Source organism: Triticum aestivum, chromosome 4D (assembly GCF_018294505.1).
Source record: "Triticum aestivum cultivar Chinese Spring chromosome 4D, IWGSC CS RefSeq v2.1, whole genome shotgun sequence".
Taxonomy (NCBI): domain Eukaryota; kingdom Viridiplantae; phylum Streptophyta; class Magnoliopsida; order Poales; family Poaceae; genus Triticum; species Triticum aestivum.
In genome coordinates, this window is record NC_057805.1 from 432,571,207 (window position 1) to 432,590,639 (window position 19,433).

The 19,433-nt window shown below is 46.2% G+C and overlaps 3 protein-coding genes across 5 annotated transcripts; 1 reads left to right on the top strand and 2 right to left on the bottom strand.

Annotated features, from left to right (window-relative positions):
- Window positions 1-6,536: 6,536 nt before the first annotated feature.
- LOC123098385 (probable GMP synthase [glutamine-hydrolyzing]) lies at window positions 6,537-8,784 on the bottom strand. The gene is made up of 3 exons (XM_044520357.1): window positions 8,123-8,784; window positions 7,636-7,922; window positions 6,537-7,080 (listed from the first exon to the last, which is right to left on the bottom strand). Exons 1-3 carry the CDS (start codon window positions 8,427-8,429, stop codon window positions 6,745-6,747), a joined length of 930 nt encoding a protein of 309 aa, XP_044376292.1. The 5' UTR covers window positions 8,430-8,784; the 3' UTR covers window positions 6,537-6,744.
- A 203-nt stretch (window positions 8,785-8,987) lies between these two features.
- LOC123098383 (methyltransferase-like protein 2) lies at window positions 8,988-12,669 on the bottom strand. 3 transcript variants are annotated; one of them, XR_006447730.1, is made up of 10 exons: window positions 12,226-12,669; window positions 11,612-11,825; window positions 11,394-11,524; window positions 11,249-11,282; window positions 11,051-11,126; window positions 10,179-10,356; window positions 9,988-10,074; window positions 9,774-9,873; window positions 9,438-9,627; window positions 8,988-9,280 (listed from the first exon to the last, which is right to left on the bottom strand). XR_006447730.1 is itself a non-coding variant. In XM_044520355.1 (10 exons), the coding sequence occupies exons 1-9, from the start codon at window positions 12,514-12,516 to the stop codon at window positions 9,488-9,490; spliced, it is 1,239 nt and encodes a 412-aa protein (XP_044376290.1). In that variant the 5' UTR covers window positions 12,517-12,669; the 3' UTR covers window positions 8,988-9,280; window positions 9,469-9,487. The 3 variants fall into 3 exon arrangements, 2 of the variants coding, with proteins under 2 accessions (XP_044376290.1, XP_044376289.1); XM_044520355.1 differs by having other exon boundaries at window positions 9,469-9,615; XM_044520354.1 differs by having other exon boundaries at window positions 9,469-9,627.
- LOC123098384 (protein CLT2, chloroplastic) lies at window positions 12,573-17,204 on the top strand. The gene is made up of 10 exons (XM_044520356.1): window positions 12,573-13,053; window positions 13,273-13,418; window positions 13,696-13,733; window positions 14,084-14,199; window positions 15,171-15,270; window positions 15,348-15,383; window positions 15,510-15,560; window positions 15,757-15,883; window positions 16,284-16,409; window positions 16,704-17,204. The coding sequence occupies exons 1-10, from the start codon at window positions 12,725-12,727 to the stop codon at window positions 16,859-16,861; spliced, it is 1,227 nt and encodes a 408-aa protein (XP_044376291.1). The 5' UTR covers window positions 12,573-12,724; the 3' UTR covers window positions 16,862-17,204.
- Window positions 17,205-19,433: the final 2,229 nt, after the last annotated feature.

The window sequence follows — 19,433 nt, forward strand, 5'->3', positions numbered from 1 at the left end:
GTACTCTCAAAAATTAAAGCTTTGGGATACTATTGTCCTAGTCACCAATTCGAACATAAAAACCGGACATGCACTAGTGGTATATTGAGGCAATACTTTGCTGGTCTTTTTCTTACCAAGTTTGTGCGGTATAGACTTTAACCTTTTGCTGTCACTGTGAACCATAGTGAACAAAGCTACTTGTCGCATTTGATGATTTGATGTTCCCTTTAGAAATTGGCCTCAGTGTGGAGGCGTCGATCAGTTTAGTCAGCTAGCTTTGAAGTAAGCAGTGACTAATATTAATTCCTTTTCGGTTGAGTGACAGATTTGGACGTGGCTGAGACATATATTCGCGGCCGGCGTGCAAGCACAGGAGGCGCCAAGGGTGTTTGTGGCGTGCGTGACAACGACCTGAGAGAGTGAGAGGATGGCGATCTATTGCACATCGATCCATCGGAGAATTGTTTCCTTCCCCACCTGAAAGATGCATGCACACGGATGTCGCAAGTTCCAAACGATTGTTGTGACTTGTCACTCGTGATAATACACGTTGGTTTTGCAGAGGAAAGGCCTCACAATCCATGATTTAGATGCTAGCTAGCCCATGGATGTCAAGTCGAATAGGTCGATTTCGCTTTCATTTGCAGGTAAGCTCTATCTTATCCCTAAAAAAAATGCAGGTAAGCTCTATCCTGATAATTTTTTTTGTAAGATTTCCCTTTTTTTCCCCTCTCTCTCTCTCTCGTTTCAAAGCCAAAAATTAAGAACGTGTAGAATTTATGGGCACCTAAATTGCATGATTTTTTTAGGCTAGCAGTACTATAGTTCACTCATCTTATCTAAAAATAAAATAAAACAGTGCACTCTTGTCGACTGCGTTACACGTAAAAACAGGATCGACATCATCAAAACGGGCCCGGATCGATCGGCGAGTGTCTGCTGATAGCATAAGACTAGCACTCAGACGTCAGTTAATTTACTCTATCAAATCAAGATCTAGTCTTCCGGCAAAAAAGGTAAAAATAGTAATAAGATCTGGTCTGGCGCGGCCCCGTTTCCGCGCGTGGCACCATCTGAGGAACAGCAAGATTCGACGTCCGTCTTGGAAATGGAAATCCCCCCTGCACGATTAATCAACATCGTGTCCAAGTGCTACGTACTACCAGCTGCATGCTTGTGTACGCATGACCCACGTACACATAGAGACGATGCACGGGAAGTGAACACCACTGGCGAGAGTGACGACAGCCTCACTCACTCGCCACCATGAGAGAACAGAAGAGAAGAGAAGAGACACAAGGACGACGTGGGGGGCCGCTGGAACCCGATGGAGCGAGGAACTACTGGTAAAGACTAGGAGTGGATAAGAAAGGCAGTGCGCAATTAGCCAAAGTGGACACTGGCTGTGGGTCGCCATCGACGGCACATGGGCCGTCGCCCGGGGCCGTGCGCGGGGGGGCTCGCCGTGCCGCCACGCGTCGGCCGCTGCGGCCCGACCGGCCGCCCCCCTCCCCCTCCAAATCTCCTGTTGGCGCACCATCGGAGGCGCAGGGGCCGGCGCAGTCCCGTCCCGGCCTTTCCGACGAGAGCGACGTCTCCTCTCTCTCTCTCTCTCTCTGGCGGACTGACGTATCCTATCCACGCCAATGGATGGCATCGGCACAGGACATGCTGCGTGCGCGGCCAGTCAGTCCCACTCCTAGCTGCTTGCCCTGCACGCACTAGCTAGCCAGGGGCCGGCCAACCAACCCAGACAAAAGCCGGCCGATCCAGCGCGCAGGGCAGCTCTCGCCGCCTGCCGCCGTGCCGCCACGCCGCGCGTCCATGCGTGTGCGCTGCATCTGGCCCTGCCGCTTGCGCGCGCGCTGCCTGCAAACGAAATGCAACCTGGACCGCTGGGCGCATCGCATCGCATGAGTGAATCGCACGACGGATCACTGTGCATTTTTGCCTTTACTTCCGTCGTCGTTTTGCCTTTCTATTTCCCGGAAATAACAACAAGCGACCAAATTAGCTAGCTGCATGGCATAACTAGCTATCCCCTGTAGCTGTAGGGGGTTGCTATATCTATACGTGTACGTATTTTTTCTCGCGAAAAGACATGTATATGTACATATATAATCAGACGGTCCGCAAAGCTACATACCAGCAATGGAGCCCCGTCGAGCTCGGATGAGGAGGTGATCCGTCATTCTTTTCTTCGATGGCTGTTGTGGTGGTGCTGGAGGCAAATGAAAGGGGTTGATGTTCTGCTACCTTTCCAGTTTTGTCATGTGAGTTCTTACGTATGAATGAGACACGCATTACCATGCAAAAAGAAAATGCATGATCAGGCACAGCTGGGTCCTCCTAGACTCCTAGAGAAGACAATTCAAAAGAGCGCGGGGCGGGAGAGTGGTCAAGTCGATCGATCTACTGTAGCTTGCAGGTACGTCTAGATATATATAGGTCGAGCTGTCGCGTATACATGTGCCGATAGCATGGGTGCATAACTAATTGCTCCAGGGAATATGAGCAGTACACTTTCACTTGTCTTCTATATGTCCGTCAGCTGTCGAACGGACCGCGGTACTACGTAAAGTTGATGGCCTTCACTTTAGGGTCGTTGCTTGATTGCCTTGACGTGGACTATTCAATGAGTGCGTTTTTTTTACAGTATACTATAGTATATTCAACTTCCAGTGTTCGCCGACATTTATTTTTTGGTTTTCCTAATTTTGTGTCTTGTGAGTGTTTTTGTGTGTGAAAAATGTGCGTTTCCTTTTACAGGTGCAACTTTTGTTTAGTGAAACCTTTTCATATAGCTGCATTTCTTAAAGGGTGCGTGTTGCCTGTTTTACTAAGCCGGTTTTTTTCATGGTCGATTTGGACACAAAAAAACACAATCAACTTTAAAATGTACAACTTTTTTCAAACGGAAGACTTTCTTGGTGATAAATTTCTCTGCAGAGTTATGCATGAATATACATGCTGGTAAGAAATCATTGGAGGTAGTCACTCTACTTCTGAAAAGAAGGCCGATAAAATTTGTCCGAAGTCAAACAATGCAAAGTTTGGCCAAGTTTGCAAGAAAACCATTAAGAACTACGGGTCAAAAATAATATCATTATATACGCAATAAAACATATCTTATATTAATCTAGTTAGTATTGTAGTTGTTGATGATTTTTTCTACATCACATGGTCAAACTATGGACCGTTTGACGCGGGACAAAATTTATAGGCCTCTTTTCATAGACGGAGGGAGTAATTAAGATTCACCGTAGTTCATCAGTACTGGTAGTAGTAACTAAGGTGCACGACTAATACCTTGAGCAAAAGCCTAAAGGAGGCACTACGCTTGCGAGAAAGTATTGGCAGCACTCAAAAGCAAGACGTACGTACCACACAGCATCAGCGGCCCAGCTTAAACTCTTACGAGCGAATAATCGTTATATTCAACACTTCTGCTTCAATCAAAAAAGAAAAGAAAAATGGTCATATTCGCTTTCCAATCCGTCCGGACGGTCGACACGCATTGAGAAGAGAGAGGTTGATTGACGCCATACCAGTAGTCCAAATCTAGCCCGCCCTTTTACGTCCACAATCAGACGAAGATCACTTAGCTAAACGGAGCATGCATGGCTCGCACATGTGTCTGCGCTTTGGGCAAATCACCTCCGAGCCTGAGAGCGAGCCCAATTAGCCGTCACATGGCTCGTACTACGATCGAGATAGGGCTTGGACCTGCGCGCGCCGGCCTGGTCGACTGACCAAAGGTGGCGTACGATCCGTCGGCGTTTCACGTGCAGCCAACCCCCATGGTTGCCAACCTCGCTCCACGTCAACCACCCACCGGCCAATCAATCAGGCCACCCCGTGGTTTGGAGACCAGATAAGGATCATCGATATGGTCGACCACACTACTAGTACTACTGATTAGCTTTGTTTAGGGCACGGTAAGTTGCACGGTCATTTCCTCCACAAGTTTCACATAGCTTACACATTAAACCAGCTATGACTTTTCATTTTGCACCTCATACTGAAGCCACAAAGTCTAGCTCCCTTCAACAACTTTCAATTGTAGTATACGCAAAACTAAGCCCTCCATGTGGTTTATCCAAAATCGACATGTTTGAGGGGTGTGTGTATATATATGAACAAAAACCTGAGAGCTCTGTCGACGGCCGGTTGGAATTAGATGCTAGACTACTAATGCAGGGCGCCCAGTGATTCCTTGTCACATGCCTATAGCTACGTCCTCGTAGTTTGGCTCCCCTTTGGCATCACGCACACCACGCAGAATCGCTCAATTATGCACTTAACTAATCAAGGTTGGTGCTACTCCATTGGCTAGCTCTGGCCTCGGGCTTAAACTATGCGCTGCCACTGCCATCCTTATCTCAGACACCTCCCGCTCCTGTTTCCCCATCTCCAACTTGCGGGATCCCAACGCCATATGTTAATCAACCCGTTGATCACTTCACTAATAATAGTCCTAATTAAACCGAGCATCACACCATGGTGACCACCGTACCCAAACCTAATCTCCTCGGGCCGCGGGCCACGGGCCACGGCTAGCTCCTCTGACACAGGCTCGCCTACCTCGCCTAATCTAACCATGCTTTCCGGTCGAACAAGCGGTCAAGGCTTAACCTCGTCGCAATTTGCAAGAAAAGCTTAGCTAGAGCTAAGCCTACGTAGCGCTTTGACAAAATCAAATCCATTACAGTACTCTATATTTGATTGGGCAGCCGTCTCCTGGCGTGCATGTGCACGCCGAACGGAGCAGCAGCGACGTACGCACCCTCTTCGACCTCCTCGAGGCGCGCGCGCGTGACAGTGCAGGCTTGATACGGCCGATCTCCTCCGTGGCCTTTTGCGTGATCGCGCCACTAATCGCCAGGGTTATTTTAAAAGGTCACCTCGCTTAGGTTAACTAGCTAGCCGGTCGTTGCCCTCGTCGTTTACTCGCGCGTGCAGCTAATTTCGCGCCATCCATGACCGACCGATCGCCGTCGAGTCAGTCAATGTGTCTTCTCCAAGCTAGGTCAATTAGTCAAGACAAGGCACCGCCGCTGTCACAGACTCACAGTACGTGGTAAATTACTTTTTTTGAAACTAGGGTACGTGGTAAATTACAACGCACCAAAAAACTTGCTGTATATATCTCTCCAAGTTCCAGAAGACTATCCGAAGTATGTACGTACGTCAGTGTCAGCCGTAACATGTCTTTTTGTCCATGGCTGCAGTCTTGCAGAGTACTCCACTAGTAGACTAGAGGGAGACAGCGTACGTTTCACCTTGTGAGAGGCCCTCCAGCTCCAGCTCCACCCAGGGCGCGACACATGTGTACGTAATTAACCTCGGTACTAGTAGAAGCGGAGGAGTGCATCGCGGCAACAGGTGTAAACTCGATGCTTTGTTTTTCTACTGACAGCAGCGCTAATGCCAAGTTTAACCGGAATCATGGCCGGCCATCTTGCGTGCATGCTTTCCCAAAAAGGCGCCACATTTTAAGGGAGCGCGGCATCGATCCATCCATTGGACGGCAAGCGCTCGAAGCTTCAGCCCCAAGGCTCGCAGCTAGACTAGAACCAGCACACATGGCATGCTTCGGGCCATGATAGTTTGTTAAGATTAGATTGTGCTCTCTCCTTTTCTCCTCCCTTAACCTAATGCCTAGAGCGCAGTAAACTAATCCCAGTTGCATGATAGTATTGCTTAAGCACCAACCACTGAATCGGGCAAAGGATGAGGCTAGCTCGCTCCTAGGTAGGGGACCAGCGCGCCGGGAAACATCCGGACAAAGCCTCATTAACGCTAATTAAACAAACCCGTTAGCTTTGTGGACTTCGGCTTCGGCCACACCGCAAGGATCACACAAGCGCTCCTCTAGGGTTGCAGTGTCAAAGACATGGGCTCTTGTTCGCTGATCTGGCTGCCCCGAAGAGCGACACGTGCACGGAAGGCGCACTGGCCGTGTGACCGGAGCGAGCGACCCCGGCGCACACATACCGAGGATGCCGCCCTCGAGGAGTGTGGTAGGCTTTTCTTTTGGCAAAATGATTTGATTCCAATGTTTGAGTAGTGCCCCCAAGTGCAGGGTTAAAGAAAGGGGTTATGTGCGAGAGAGGTTTAAGGAAGGTGATCACGGCCACGGCGAGGCGAAACGTGGCCATCGTGTCGTGATTAGTTTAGGGACGTGTTTCTTAGTCACTCTAGTTGCCTAATTAACAACAGCTTGATGAATGGATGGATGAAAGGTGGTGGAACTTTCTTGTTGGTACGGTTAGCTTGTTTGTTTAGGGGCTCGCTTAACAAACTTTATCTTGTGATTTTGCCATACAAGGCAAGTGTGTGACATAAGGGCTGACGAATGCATCGTTGCCATGTCGACACACCACTCCGTATTCCTCACATGCAACAATAAGCTCATACGCTACATTTTGGAGTCAAAAGAACAACCTTGAAAACGGATAATTGTCAGCAATGTTTGTATATACATACGAGTGCAAATAGTCAGAAAAGTACACACTCCACAATATAGATGCTTTACATGCAATTAAGAAAGCAAATCACACCTTGACCATGCACCCTGTTTCACCATTTTTTACAACCTGTAATGTACGTACACTACAAGTGAGCTGACACCAGTCACGCCACAAAATGCACAGCCAAACCAACTGCCATGTCTGACGAAGGTAAACACAAGATGAGCACACCTATACAAGATAAAGAATCGTATCATACGTACAAAGCAAGGCAAGTTTCAGAGGCTAACTACACCTCGCTGATCTCTGAATCCTCTGAATCGTGTGAGCTCAATCTTATCTCGGCTCTCATGTTCTCCTCGGCATCCTTGGGCTGGCTGCGAACCTGATCAAACCTGAAGCAGCACCGCAGGTGGTCGTTTACGATCCCGGCGACCTGCATGAAGGAGTAGACCGTCGTGGGGCCGACGCACTGGAACCCTCGCCGCATCAGGTCCTTGCTCATAGCCTCAGATTTGGGCGTCTTGGTGGGCACTTGGCGAGCGTGGCGGTAGCCGTTTGTGATGGGCCTGTGGTTCACGAAGCTCCAGCAGTAGTTGTCGAACGATCCGAATTCACGGACTACCTGCAGATAGTCATTGGCGATAGCGAGGATATTATTTGTACTGCCAGAAGTTGTGAAATCCAAGGGCCGATTTTGTTCGAAGGAAACCACTGAATCTGTTTTGCTGCATGGATACTACAGGTTTCAAAGCATTCGGTCTGAGAAATGTTAAGTCTAGCATATAGTGGTGGTGTTCGTATTACAAGCATTCGGTCTGAGAACAGTTCCAACAGTTTTGTACTTCTTTAAAGCAAGCGCTGACTATATTACAGTGCGATACTAATACTAATGCGAGTGTCAGTGTGTCACATTGTTCAGAATCTGAAACTCTGAAAGCACACAAGGTATAGGCCATATGGCCCATAGCAAATTCGAAGGCTTGTTGGGCTTCTATTGAGGGGGTGGGACATGGCTTCATTTTATTTTGAAAGAAGCTCCTCTGCTGTAACATTTTATGATTGGCTGGAGGAATGAAAAAGTAAATTAATTTATATGTCTTATAAAGCAATGATAAACTAGATAAACTTGCGTACAATATTCAATCTACCTTTCGAATTCACCATAAACAAAATTTACCTTTTGAATCTGCTTGGCGTTTGCGACCACAGCTCGCAGCTTTTGCTCTGACAGCAACGTCCTTCCGTTTGACTTGGACAACTGGTTTATCTTCTTGCCCTTGAGGTCACAGACGGATGCATTGTAGAAAGCATCAATCATCTCCCTGAATTCCCCCCTCTTGCTCAAAATTACAGGCCAGGAGAGCTCAGCTAAGGCTTGTGATAAGGTAAGCAGCTCAAACAGCTTACGGTCATTGTGCACCGGAGCTCCCCATTCTTCATCATGGAATGCAACGTAGAGGGGTTCTACAGAAGTGATGGTACCATGCATCAGAACTTATAATGTGTACTGCACCCTCATCCGTGCTCAAAATTGAAAATTCACATGCTTGTGATAACCGACAAAGTATTAATTCATATCATGGAGTTCACAGATCAAAATTACGGACTCTAGGGAACAGTGGGAACGGAACGAAACGAAGCAGGGAGCAATCGAAGTTTGTCACCAGAGTTGGCCGTGATCCAGGAGCACCTCCTCTTCTCCAGCTCCGGTGAGCTCCCACACGCCGCCGACTCATCACACGCCCCCCTACCACTCTTGTGCCGCTTCTCCCGATCGTCCTCTGCTTTCGCCTTCCTATCGCCGTGCGCCTTGGCTCTTGCTATTACCTTGGACGAGGCCGCAGCAGGGCGAGTGGTGCGGATGCGTGGGAGCTCCGGCAAGCAGCTCGCCGGAGACTCCGACTTGACGGCCGGCATGTCTGTAGCGGCAACTGATCGATGGAACTTGCAACGATTCGGAAGCAGGCGCATGTAGATGGACGCAGACCTGAAGAGCCAGCGGCTAATGAGGTTTTTGAAACGAGTGGCGAAAGGAAGGGTCCGTTACGCGGCCACGGAGTTTGTGCTCGTTGTTTCGGGGCGGGCTGGAGGTCGCGATCGGGTGCGGGCGCAACGGCCTCGGCACGAACGAGGAGGGGTGGCTTTGGCTTGGCTCCGACGCCTCATACCGTTACGCGCAAGCGTTGCGTTGCCATGCACCGCCCCACTACCCACACGCACACACGTAGCCGGACCTCCCCTTCCTGTCGCTTCCACCATCCGGCTTGCGCGCAGCGCACATCCGCACCGAGCCGGCTCTGCGGCTCGCCACGTACGTACGTGGTTCTCGTCGGCAGCGACAACGGCTTCTTCTACTCAAATCAAAGAGAAAATACACATTCTGTACAAGGAAACGGAGAAGAGTGTACACACAACACAAGGATGCGGGCAGCAGCATTGGTCCGAGTATCTTTCAGCACCAGGGAATCGTTTTGCTCCAAGAGGATGAACAATTTACATCCAAATGTTCCCTTCAAGAATGGACCAGGATTCATGTTAGATCAATAGAGCTCAATTCAAGTTTTTGGTGGCAACTTTTGATCACTGCAGCAGGGAACAGAAGCAGCAGCAGGATGCAGTTCTGCAGGGAACGGCATTGTAATGTGGATCGTCCTTGAGTCAAGCTTAGAGAGTTCAAACCGAACCTACCAACTTTTGACAAAACTGCGCCTCGTTAGTTGCCATTCCGTGCCAATTACGTAGCTACTAGTGGTAAGTGGTAACCAGTGTCCAAAATGCAGTGTAGCGCTATGCGAAATCCAGCCGCAGGTGTTCTTCACCACCTGAAGAAGCAACAAGGCATGATACGGTCAGTTAATAAGAGAATCTAAATACAGCAGTGTAAAACGCGAGGCATGACTAGGAATTATAAGAGAACCGAAAGAAATGAGCTATTTACAGAAGACACACGAGACATAACGCTACAAGACAAAGCATTACGTCGATACAGCGACTGTTCAACTCTGCATACCATGCTCCTGTCTATCAATTTACTTCTTTGAGAAGTATGCGGAATCCTGGAAATGGAGCGGCTCGTTCCCCCACGAGGTCCACCCGGAACCCAATTCTCTTGCGAAAAGCTCTATGCACCTTGGAGGTTTAGGACCAGGAATATATTCTGAAAGAATTTCTTTTGCTGGTTAAGGATTGGGCATAAATCATACTGCAACTATAAAAAGAGCCGCATTGCATTTACGACAGGACATATGCTTCATTGCAAATGGTTAACTAAAAAGATAAATAGGACATAATGTGACAAATCACAGGCAAGGATACTCTGAAGAGGAGGTTTCCTTGAGTGCGCACCCGGAACACTCATAATTACTTGGCTGCCTTGTAGAACCTTAAACTTCGATCCTGACTCAGCTTCTCTATTCTGCAGGAAGAAAGCCAGGAGACTAGAATATATCAATTTCAGGGTACACGGTCCAGATCAAATGTTGAATTCCAGAAGAAAAAAAAGGCAAATAATCTAGAGGAAAGAACTCACAACATTGATGTAGCCAAGAAGGAGACACTCATAAGGTCTGTGATGGAACAAGTCTAGATCGCCAATCAGTGAACCATCCGACTTCACCTGTCATTTGTAGAGATTTTCAGGACCACATTGCACAAAACTAATGACACCATTGTAGTCAACGAAATCATTGTTACGGTGGCACATGGATATTAGCTGCAAACCTTCAGCCAATAAAACTCCGTTGGGTCTTTGACTCCCCAAGATGGAAGCAATTCCTCCTCAACAAATCTTCGCAGTTTCTCCCGATTTGTAATCCACAAAACTACAAGAGCTCCAGCTGGATGTGCAAGTTCTTGAACTGGAAGATACAACAAATTTCTATTGGGAAGTGTAGGATACCTAGGGCATAAATTGTTTAATAAATGAACTGCAATTCATAAAAGTGCTTAGCCGACAGTGCATAAATGGGATTATTATAATTAGAAAGATGACAACAATAGACAAGATGGATCCGTTTTAGTCCAAGAACATTTAGTTTTCATGAAACTACCAACAAGTCCCCCGCAAAAAAAAAGAAAGAAACTACCAACAAGCATATCCCCAAATCGGGTTTTATTACAGGAGAACATGATAGCAGCACACATGGTTCATGGTCAGTGTATCATAAAGACCTGTAAATAATAGGACACCCAAAGATACATATGAAAGAAGGCTTCAAGAAATAAGAAATGCTGTAATTACAAATGCAATACTCAGGAATAGTAAGAAAAGAACCATGCGTTATAGGTCAGATATCACATAGCTGTGCTAACATTCAAGCATAGTGATCCAGAGGTTAACTACTACCTCTGATTCTAAATGTAAGACATTCTGGCAGTTCAAATTGAACTGCCAAAGCATCTTACATTTAGGAACAGAGGGTGTAGTTAATTAAAAAAGAGAGGCAGAAAGTTAACAATTCAGTGTAGTTTAACTAAGGCATGCCACAAATAAACACAAAGGAGAAATACAGGAAAGTTGGCCATCAATAAGCCCGGACAATCTAAAGTTTCGCTTACTTGGCAGAAGAAGAAGAAAGAAAGAGTTAACTTACGCTTCTTTCTGGCGAACACATCCATTCTCCCAAGGTGGGTCAATAACTATAAGGTTGTACCCTGTATTAGGATTATCTGGAGAAAGACAACATCATCCACAAAATAAACGAATTAAGTACATGTGCCAACACAACCTTAACAAGCACAGCAAGATCTATAACACATATAAAAACATTTTTATGCTACATTCCACATACCAGGAATGAGATCACGAACATGTGTGAAGTCGGTCTTCAGTTTATGTATCATCAGCATCATGCCAAAAAAAGAGCGTTAAGTATGGACTGTGTTCACTTAGATGAAATTAGATGAGACACCTGCACTAAAGAATGATTAACTCACCATCATGAAGCAACTTCCTTTTGGTAAAACATAAAGTCTACCCTGAAATTCTCCTTCTGCCTCACCGTTTTCTTCAACACGGACTACTCTATTAAACAATGGACTGGATCTCTTTTGGACATCACAGGTACCTAAAACATGGTAAAGAAGGACTTTATGCACTTATGCATCATATGCACCAAGAAGTACTCATACAATTTTTGGTTTGATTATTTTACCGGCCTCGTCCTGACCAAGAGGCTTCTGAAAGCAAATAGTCATCTCGTAGAAAGGTGCTCGCCATGAGCCCCCAAGCTCAACAAAATTGTTCTCAGAACTAGTTTCGAGCTCTGGCCTGCATTCATCTCCCTTGATCATACCCGGAAGGTATTCCAGTAGATATTTCGCATCGAGGAGTGAATTATGCGCGCTAATTAGCAAAGGCCTTGCTTCCTAGCAAATGGAGCACCACAAAAGATCCAAACATTACATCAAAATACCTGTAGAACACTACTCACCCTATTTCTCTACCAATTGGTATAGGCACACTAGACTGTTTCACGAACAGCCCTAATAAGACACCAGATGTTAATAACAGCTACTCTCTAAAAATTCCTAGAAAAATGGCAATCCCAAATTTCTTGTTTGCTCATGACAGTATTAAACGTTTTCTAGTTTATACTGTCGTTGCTGCGTATGAGCCAAATGTAAAGTTCTTGTCACTAACGAGGAATTAGCAGAGCACAACCCTTTTCATTGATTCAGCTCTTACCTAATACTACCATACTACTAGAAGAAGTAAACATCAGTAAATGAGAAAACACGAATCTAAACCAATGTGTCACATCGTCACCTGGTGCCGCGCTTCTGCGATCCGCTCCACGGCGTTGAGTTCCCGGGCCTTCGTCTGGCGCTTCCGCTTGCGCTTCTTCCGGTCGGGAGACGGCGCCGTCCCCTCGGCCTGCGCTTCGCCTCCCTGCCGCGACGGGCCGAAGCTCCGGGAGTAGTACGCCGACGGGACGAGGCGGAAGCGCCGGTAGGATTCGCCGAGGAGGCGCACCGGGTCGACGAAGGCGGCGCGAGAGCCCGCGAGGCGGTAGATCCCCGTGGCCTCCAGCGACCGGAGCTCGTCGGAGGCGTCCATCGGAGAGGCGCCGCCGCGGCGTAGGGGTTAGGGTCGGGAGGGGAGGGGATCTCGGCCGCAGGGTAGGGGTTTAATCCCAGCAGCTTAGCCCGTGGGTTCCACTTGCCAGAGAAACCAGCGGCCTGCGAACTGGCAGTGTCGCCGTCCACATAAACGGAGCGAAGCAAACGAACCCCCCGCGAAATCTTCAAACCCCACCGCGACCGCCATGCCAATTTCGCTGCTCCTCTCCGCTCCCCTCCCCTGCCCGCCGCCGCCTCTCCTCCGCCACGGCTGCCGGCGGGTCCCGGCCCCCCTCCGCGTGGCCCTCGGCACCGCCCGTGGCGGCGGTGGCGGGCGGCTGCCCGTAGAGATGCGGTGCGCGCGGGCGGCCGCGGCGGTTGCGGTTTCAGGGGGAGGAGGCGATGCTGGGACGGGGATCACCGCCGCGGCGGCGGCCACCGTGGCGCTCGCGGTGATGAACCGGGTGCTGTACAAGCTTGCGCTCGTGCCCATGAAGAATTACCCCTTCTTCCTCGCGCAAGTTCTCACGTTTGGGTAAGTTTGATGCTTCCAAGGACATCTAAGCTCAATTCCAGCGAAATTTACATTCGGTGCTACGGGCTATAAAACAACGTGCAACCCTTTCAGAGTTCCGTACCAACTGAATGCATGTGTAACTTCTTTTTGCGCATCCTTTTTGTACACTGATTTCTGTGAAGTCAATGCACAAACCGATTTCCTGAGTGCTCCTCGTGTACTTCCTAATTTCTGCAGGTATGTTGTAGTGTACTTCTCTATTCTCTTCGTAAGATATCAGGCCGGTATTGTCACTAAAGAAATGCTAGCGCTTCCAAAATCGCGCTTCATGTTAATTGGACTGCTAGAAGCAATGGGTGTTGCTTCAGGCATGGCTGCTGCAGGTGATTACTGATAGTGATTTTCGTACTTTACTTTCAGAATTAAGTATTTCAAATGCACTTCTTAACAGCTACTCCCTCCATTCCTAATTAGTTGACTCAGATTTGTCCAGATACGGATGTATCTAGACATGTTTTAGTGTTAGATATATCCGTATCTAGACAAATCTAAGACAACTAATTTAGGATGGAGGTAATACATTACTTGAACTATGGTTTCTTCACAATTCAGAACATAACTACAATGAGTTCTGTATTTGCATTTTGTCTATGCTCACAGCTATGTTGCCTGGGCCATCTATTCCAGTGCTGTCTCAGGTACTATGTTTTTATTTCGCCTGACAGGTCTTAAATTCTCCACATTTTGACTTCTGAGTATTTAATATCCTTCTATTGTACTGCTTACATCCAATCCTGTATTAACTTGGTGCCATATACTTATATCCCCATCTTTGTGATATCCTGGATTTATTTATTATTCCAATTTTCTTATCATCCCTCTTAAGGTTGTTCTTCTGTTACATATCTCAGTGCTTTCTAGACGTACTACTTTGATAATCTTGTTAGCTGCAGTGCCAGATTTAATAGCTGTGCATAAAGATTAGTACTTCCTTTCGGTGATTTTGTGCAGACTCAGTACTCTTAACACACTTTCTGTTGTTTTGCAGTCTTTTCTGGTATGGCAGCTTATTTTGTCAGTCATCGTTTTGGGAAGGAAATATAGGGCAAACCAAATTCTTGGATGCTTGCTTGTTACAACTGGAGTAATTCTATCAGTAGTAAGGTATGAATTGGAACATCTAGCCTTGTTTGGACGACTCATTTATGTACTTCACATCACTGTTCTCATAATTTGAACTGATTTGTTTCCAACTGTCTGTTATATCGGGCATCACATATTCATTGGTATTATGTATTGGACATGTTCGTGTAAGCTTCTGATAAGGTGGAATTATCAGCTGCTAACTATTTATTGGAGCACCTTCATGCACTGGAATGGTATATTGTAGAATGCCGACAAGATAAGATTGTTGTGTGACATATTTTAGGTTCCATCCACTAAAAGAACGCAATGTAACTAGAATTTATTTTGGAAAGTTATTAGCACAAACCCAATCAACTCATACAAAAATTATAGTATTTCTTTCTGCATTCCAACTTCTCAGTAGCATCAAGGGCATAAGGCTAGGACATTTTCCGGCAGTTTTCTAACATGTAATTTTTCAGTGACATGCAGCTAACACCCTCTTGTCTGTATGTGAAGGTGCTGTGGCTAAGTACTAGCACTTGCACTTGATTAACCCCTTCTATTGATTACTTAAGCATACATTGTAGTCAGTCATCCAAGGCAAGTGGGGTAGATGTGTCTTTCTGTAGCAAGGCTCACTGCTTTAGGCTCATGTACCTGATACTTCTGATAACCATAAAACCTTGTTATAATTGGAATAATACTCAAAGGAGCTTTTTGTGGTGTGATCACCTATATATGGCTTGCCTCTTGGGTGGTTTGGTAGCTTTGTGTCCTCATCTGATCAACCTTTCAGATGTACAGTTAGTGGTCGAGACAAAATGCACAAATAATGAACCAAAAGTTCGGAAAAAAAAAGTGCGGACTGAGAAATGGCCATGGCTTTACACTGATAGGGTAGTACATGGCTATAATGTTGCTAATATGATGAATGTGGAATACTTGCAATTTATGTGTTGATTGGATTTTGAGTATTTCCTGGCCATGCTTTTACTTTATGAATGCAGTGGAGCAAACGGTGGTTCATCTCTGTCTGATGTCAAGTTTTTTTGGCCAGCAGTTTTGATGGCTTCATCTGCATGTCAGGCTGGTGCATCTATAATCAAGGTTGAGTGGACTTGCTGGTGTACCCCTGATGAAACTTTCAGTCATCCCAACTCTAAATCTTGTTATTACCGTGGCAGGAATTTGTTTTCATTGATGGTGCAAAACGCCTTGAGGTTCGTAATAAAATGATTTCAGGAAATAATTAATGCGAATATTCGCTGTACCTATTTCTTGTTCTTATTTTAAGCTATTTCTGAGTTGAAAGCATGACAGGCTTAGTTCTCTTTGTTTTTACACAGGGAAAGCGGCCTGACATATTTGTGGTCAACTCTTTTGGGTCAGGATTCCAGGTAAGCTTAAAGTCATCTCTATTTTAAAACATTGTAGGTTTAATAGCCACTAGTGAAAAGAGAAATGCTGCTCAGACCGTCTTGTTTGGTACCTTACGATGCTATGGAGTTTTCTCATGGTTGTATCCTTATTCACTCAATCCATTGGCTTTTCTCCTATTTGTGCACTCCAAATCTGCTATGTTGAACTATGCAGGCTCTTTTTGTTTTGCTACTCCTGCCGTTTCTCTCTAATTTGAAAGGCATTCCGTTGACTGAGCTCCCTGCATATGTAAACCGTGGTGCTGCATGCTTTCTGAATGTTGGTGGTGGTAATCTGAACGGTGAGTGTTACCCATAATCGTAGTATCTTCAGATGCTAAATAGTTGAGCATTGCTTGTACTCCGTATACCATGTATTACTTCAAATCTGTTGTTGGATGGAGAAAAAACCTTCCCTAGAATCTTTCCAGTAATAAGTATCGTACTTTTCTCATTTGCTTGGACAAATTGTTCGGTTATGAATGGCATACACAAACACAACAGTCGCTATATATAGCAGTTCATTTTGTTGAAGGGCCCTTGTTTGTCACCTTGATGCCTTGACCACTGATTAGTAAAAAGTTAGTATAAAGTTGAGTCATCTATTTTGGAACGGAGGGAGTATACGTCAATCTGAGAGGCTGCCATTCGAAATTTTCCCTAAAGATACCATAATCATGTGCTGATGTTTTGAGTTTTCAGATTGTCCTGGAGCCCCTTTGCTACCACTGCTCTTCATAACTATGAACATGGCCTTCAACATTTCTGTGCTAAATCTGGTGAAGATGTCTACAGCACTGGTTGCTTCGCTAACAGCAACACTAGCAGGTTCAGTAACAAAACACACTCCCTCTGAATAGTTTAAGAAGCACTATGATGGTTCAGACGTATAACTACGAGGCACAGGTTTTTGTACTTTAGTTAAAAGTAGCAGGATAAAGCTGTTTGAAAATTGAAACATTTAGTTTGGCATGCAAATCATTTCGTAGTATTGTGCTAGCACATATGCCCTGATAAGTACCTAGCGCATGGCACGTGCGTGCAAATACACAATTAGACATGATTCTTCTATGTGGTCAGTCCTATTCATTTCTTACTTTCTGATTCCTTCTTCCGCTGCAGTACCTCTTTCGATATACGTTCTGTCACTTCCTCTTCCATACATGCCTGGAGGAACAAGTTTAAGCACATCCTTTTTGGTTGGCGCTGCTGTCTTGGTGCTTGGGTTGCTCCTATACAACCTTCCTCAGAACTCAGCTGATCAAGTGAAGACAGAGTGATCTAAACCAAAATCACTCACAAGGATGGCAGCAAGCTTTTGATGCACCTTGATACAATACAAGACCGTGCATTTTCAATTGCGGTCAGCAGCACATGTTTGTACAGAAGTTCTGAAGGGTGTGACGCTCTGTAACCTGAGAGAAATCTTTTCGCACAGGCAGTTATAACCTATAATGAACTCCCGGTGCCACCAACTCCACTTTAGCTACTCCAGCAACTAGCTCCAGTCTTTCTGTCAAACAGAGCGCTTGGAAACATCAGAAGTTCGGTGTTCGTGTGGTTGCAAATCATCTATTTATTTTCGTGATTCATAAGCCATTTTCAATGTAAAGGTTGTTTCTACCTGTACGTCAATGTATTACTCTCCGATTCAAAGTAAGTGTCATGGTTTTGAACCGGAGTTGGTCCAAAACTGCGACACTTATTATGGATCGGAGGTAGTACCAAACGAAACTGCATAGGACCATGCAAATTGTCATCAAGCGCAAGACACATGGGGTTTTGTCCATTTATCTCACAGTCCAAGTACTGACAAGTAAAGAGAAAATGTTCATATATAAATTTTTGACAAGACGGTGTTAGTTGCTTCGTCCACTCTCCAATACTAGAATTTTTGCTTGTGTGTGTAGTTCTTATACACATCTTTCCTTTTCCCTTTTGAGAGTTCTTACACGCATGTGCATTGAAAGCAACTGTGCCCTTTGGTCTTTCTTGTTAGGAATAAGCAACTTGTATTCCCATGAGGCCATAGGCCGATATATATATACATGTACAGGTGTGGTACATATGCAGGAAACCCCTTATACTACGGGATAAATACAAAGGGGTATACATGACTTATATTATAACTCTAACACCCCCCTCAAACTCATGGTGGAGGAACAACACTGAGTTTGGAGAGATAAAAGCCATGTTGTGCTCTAGTCTGGGCCTTCGTCAGAAAATCCGCCAACTGTAACTCGGAAGGCACATACTGAAGAGCAACGACCTGATCCTGCACAGCAGCGCGCATATAGAAAGCATCAACACCAATATGCTTGGTGAGCTCATGCTTCACAGGATCGCGCGCAATGCTAATAGCACCTGTACTGTCAGATAAGAGCATAGTCGGTGTAGTGACAGAAACACCAAAGTCCTGAAGTAACCACCGTAACCAAGTCACCTCTGCCGTCAAAAGAGCCATAGCTCGCAACTCAGCCTCAGCACTCGAACGGGAAACTGCAATCTGTTTCTTCGTCTTCCAGGCAATGAGAGAACCGCCAAGAAAAACACAGTAAGCAGAAAGCGAACGGCGATCAGAAGGATCACTAGCCCACGTAGCATCCGCATAGGCCTGAAGCTGTAAAGAACTGGAGCTAGGAAAGAAGAGACGGTGAGAGATCGTGCCCCGAAGATATCGGAGAACACGAAGGAGATGACTATAATGAACCGATGTGGGAGCAGAAACAAACTGACTCAGAATATGAACCGGATAAGAGATGTCCGGACGAGTGACAGCTAGATAGACAAGACTGCCAACAAGATGACGATAACGCGTCGGGTCAGGAAGAGGATCACCATCAGTAGCACGAAGGTGAACATTGAGCTCCATAGGAGTCTCAACAGTGCGCTCATCAGAGAGAGCAGCACGAGCAAGAAGATCTTGGATATACTTTTCCTGGGATATAAAAAAGCCATCAGAGGTAGAAGAGACTTCAATCCCAAGAAAATAGCGAAGAGGTCCAAGATCAGACATAAGAAACTGCTCACTAAGACGGGCCTTTACAAAGGCAATATACTCGGGGTCATCCCCAGTGATGACCATATCATCAACATAGAGAAGAAGAAGAGTCCGGCCACAAGGAGAAAGGTGAATAAACAATGTGGGATCATGAACACTTGCTGAAAAACCAGCAGTAGTGACCACAGAAGCAAAACGCTCAAACCAGGCGCGAGGGGCTTGCTTAAGACCATAGAGAGAGCGACGAAGATGACACACCATGCCATCAGGAACAGAATACCCAGGTGGTGGCTGCATGTACACCTCCTCACGCAGCTCACCATTAAGAAAGGCATTCTTAACATCAAGCTGAGATATAGACCAGTGGCGTGTAGAGGCAACGGCAAGAAGTGTACGAATAGTGGTCATATGGGCCACAGGAGCAAAAGTCTCGTCATAATCACGACCATGCTCCTGCTGAAAACCACGAGCCACGAGACGAGCTTTGTGACGCTCAAGAGAACCATCGGAGCGAGTCTTAACCTTGTAGACCCACTTACAAGTGATGGGACGGACTCCGGGAGGAAGAGAAACAAGATCCTAGGTACCAGTGCGTTCAAGAGCAGCAATCTCCTCTGCCATCGCAAACTGCCATTCAGGATGAACAACAGCCTGATGGTAAGAAGTCGGCTCAAGAACAGCAGCACCAGCGGTGGGAAATCCAAAGCGATCAATAGGCGGACGAGGACGAGAACGCAAGCCATAAGTAGGCTGAGAGGAAGAGGACGACTCAGCCAAGGAAGCATCCACAGGCCGTGAACGACGAGTGTAATGCTGAGGAAGAGATGGAACAAGAGAAGGAGGACTAGCCA

Bases quoted from the DNA above. Each gene is read 5' to 3' on its own strand.
- LOC123098385 (XM_044520357.1), bottom strand. From the start codon at position 8,429: ATGCGCCTGCTTCCGAATCGTTGCAAGTTCCATCGATCAGTTGCCGCT. The intron at 7,923-8,122 runs GTGACAAACTTC...TCACTTCTGTAG, and splicing joins CTGGATCACGGCCAACTCTG to AACCCCTCTACGTTGCATTC. The intron at 7,081-7,635 runs GTAAATTTTGTT...GACTATCTGCAG, and splicing joins ACGCCAAGCAGATTCAAAAG to GTAGTCCGTGAATTCGGATC.
- LOC123098384 (XM_044520356.1), top strand. From the start codon at position 12,725: ATGCCAATTTCGCTGCTCCTCTCCGCTCCCCTCCCCTGCCCGCCGCCG. The intron at 13,054-13,272 runs GTAAGTTTGATG...TAATTTCTGCAG, and splicing joins GCGCAAGTTCTCACGTTTGG to GTATGTTGTAGTGTACTTCT. The intron at 15,271-15,347 runs GTTGAGTGGACT...TTACCGTGGCAG, and splicing joins CTGGTGCATCTATAATCAAG to GAATTTGTTTTCATTGATGG.
- LOC123098383 (XM_044520354.1), bottom strand. From the start codon at position 12,516: ATGGACGCCTCCGACGAGCTCCGGTCGCTGGAGGCCACGGGGATCTAC. The intron at 11,826-12,225 runs GTGACGATGTGA...TCCATTTGCTAG, and splicing joins TCGCAGAAGCGCGGCACCAG to GAAGCAAGGCCTTTGCTAAT. The intron at 10,357-11,050 runs GTAAGTTAACTC...TTTATGCCCTAG, and splicing joins TGTGTTCGCCAGAAAGAAGC to GTATCCTACACTTCCCAATA.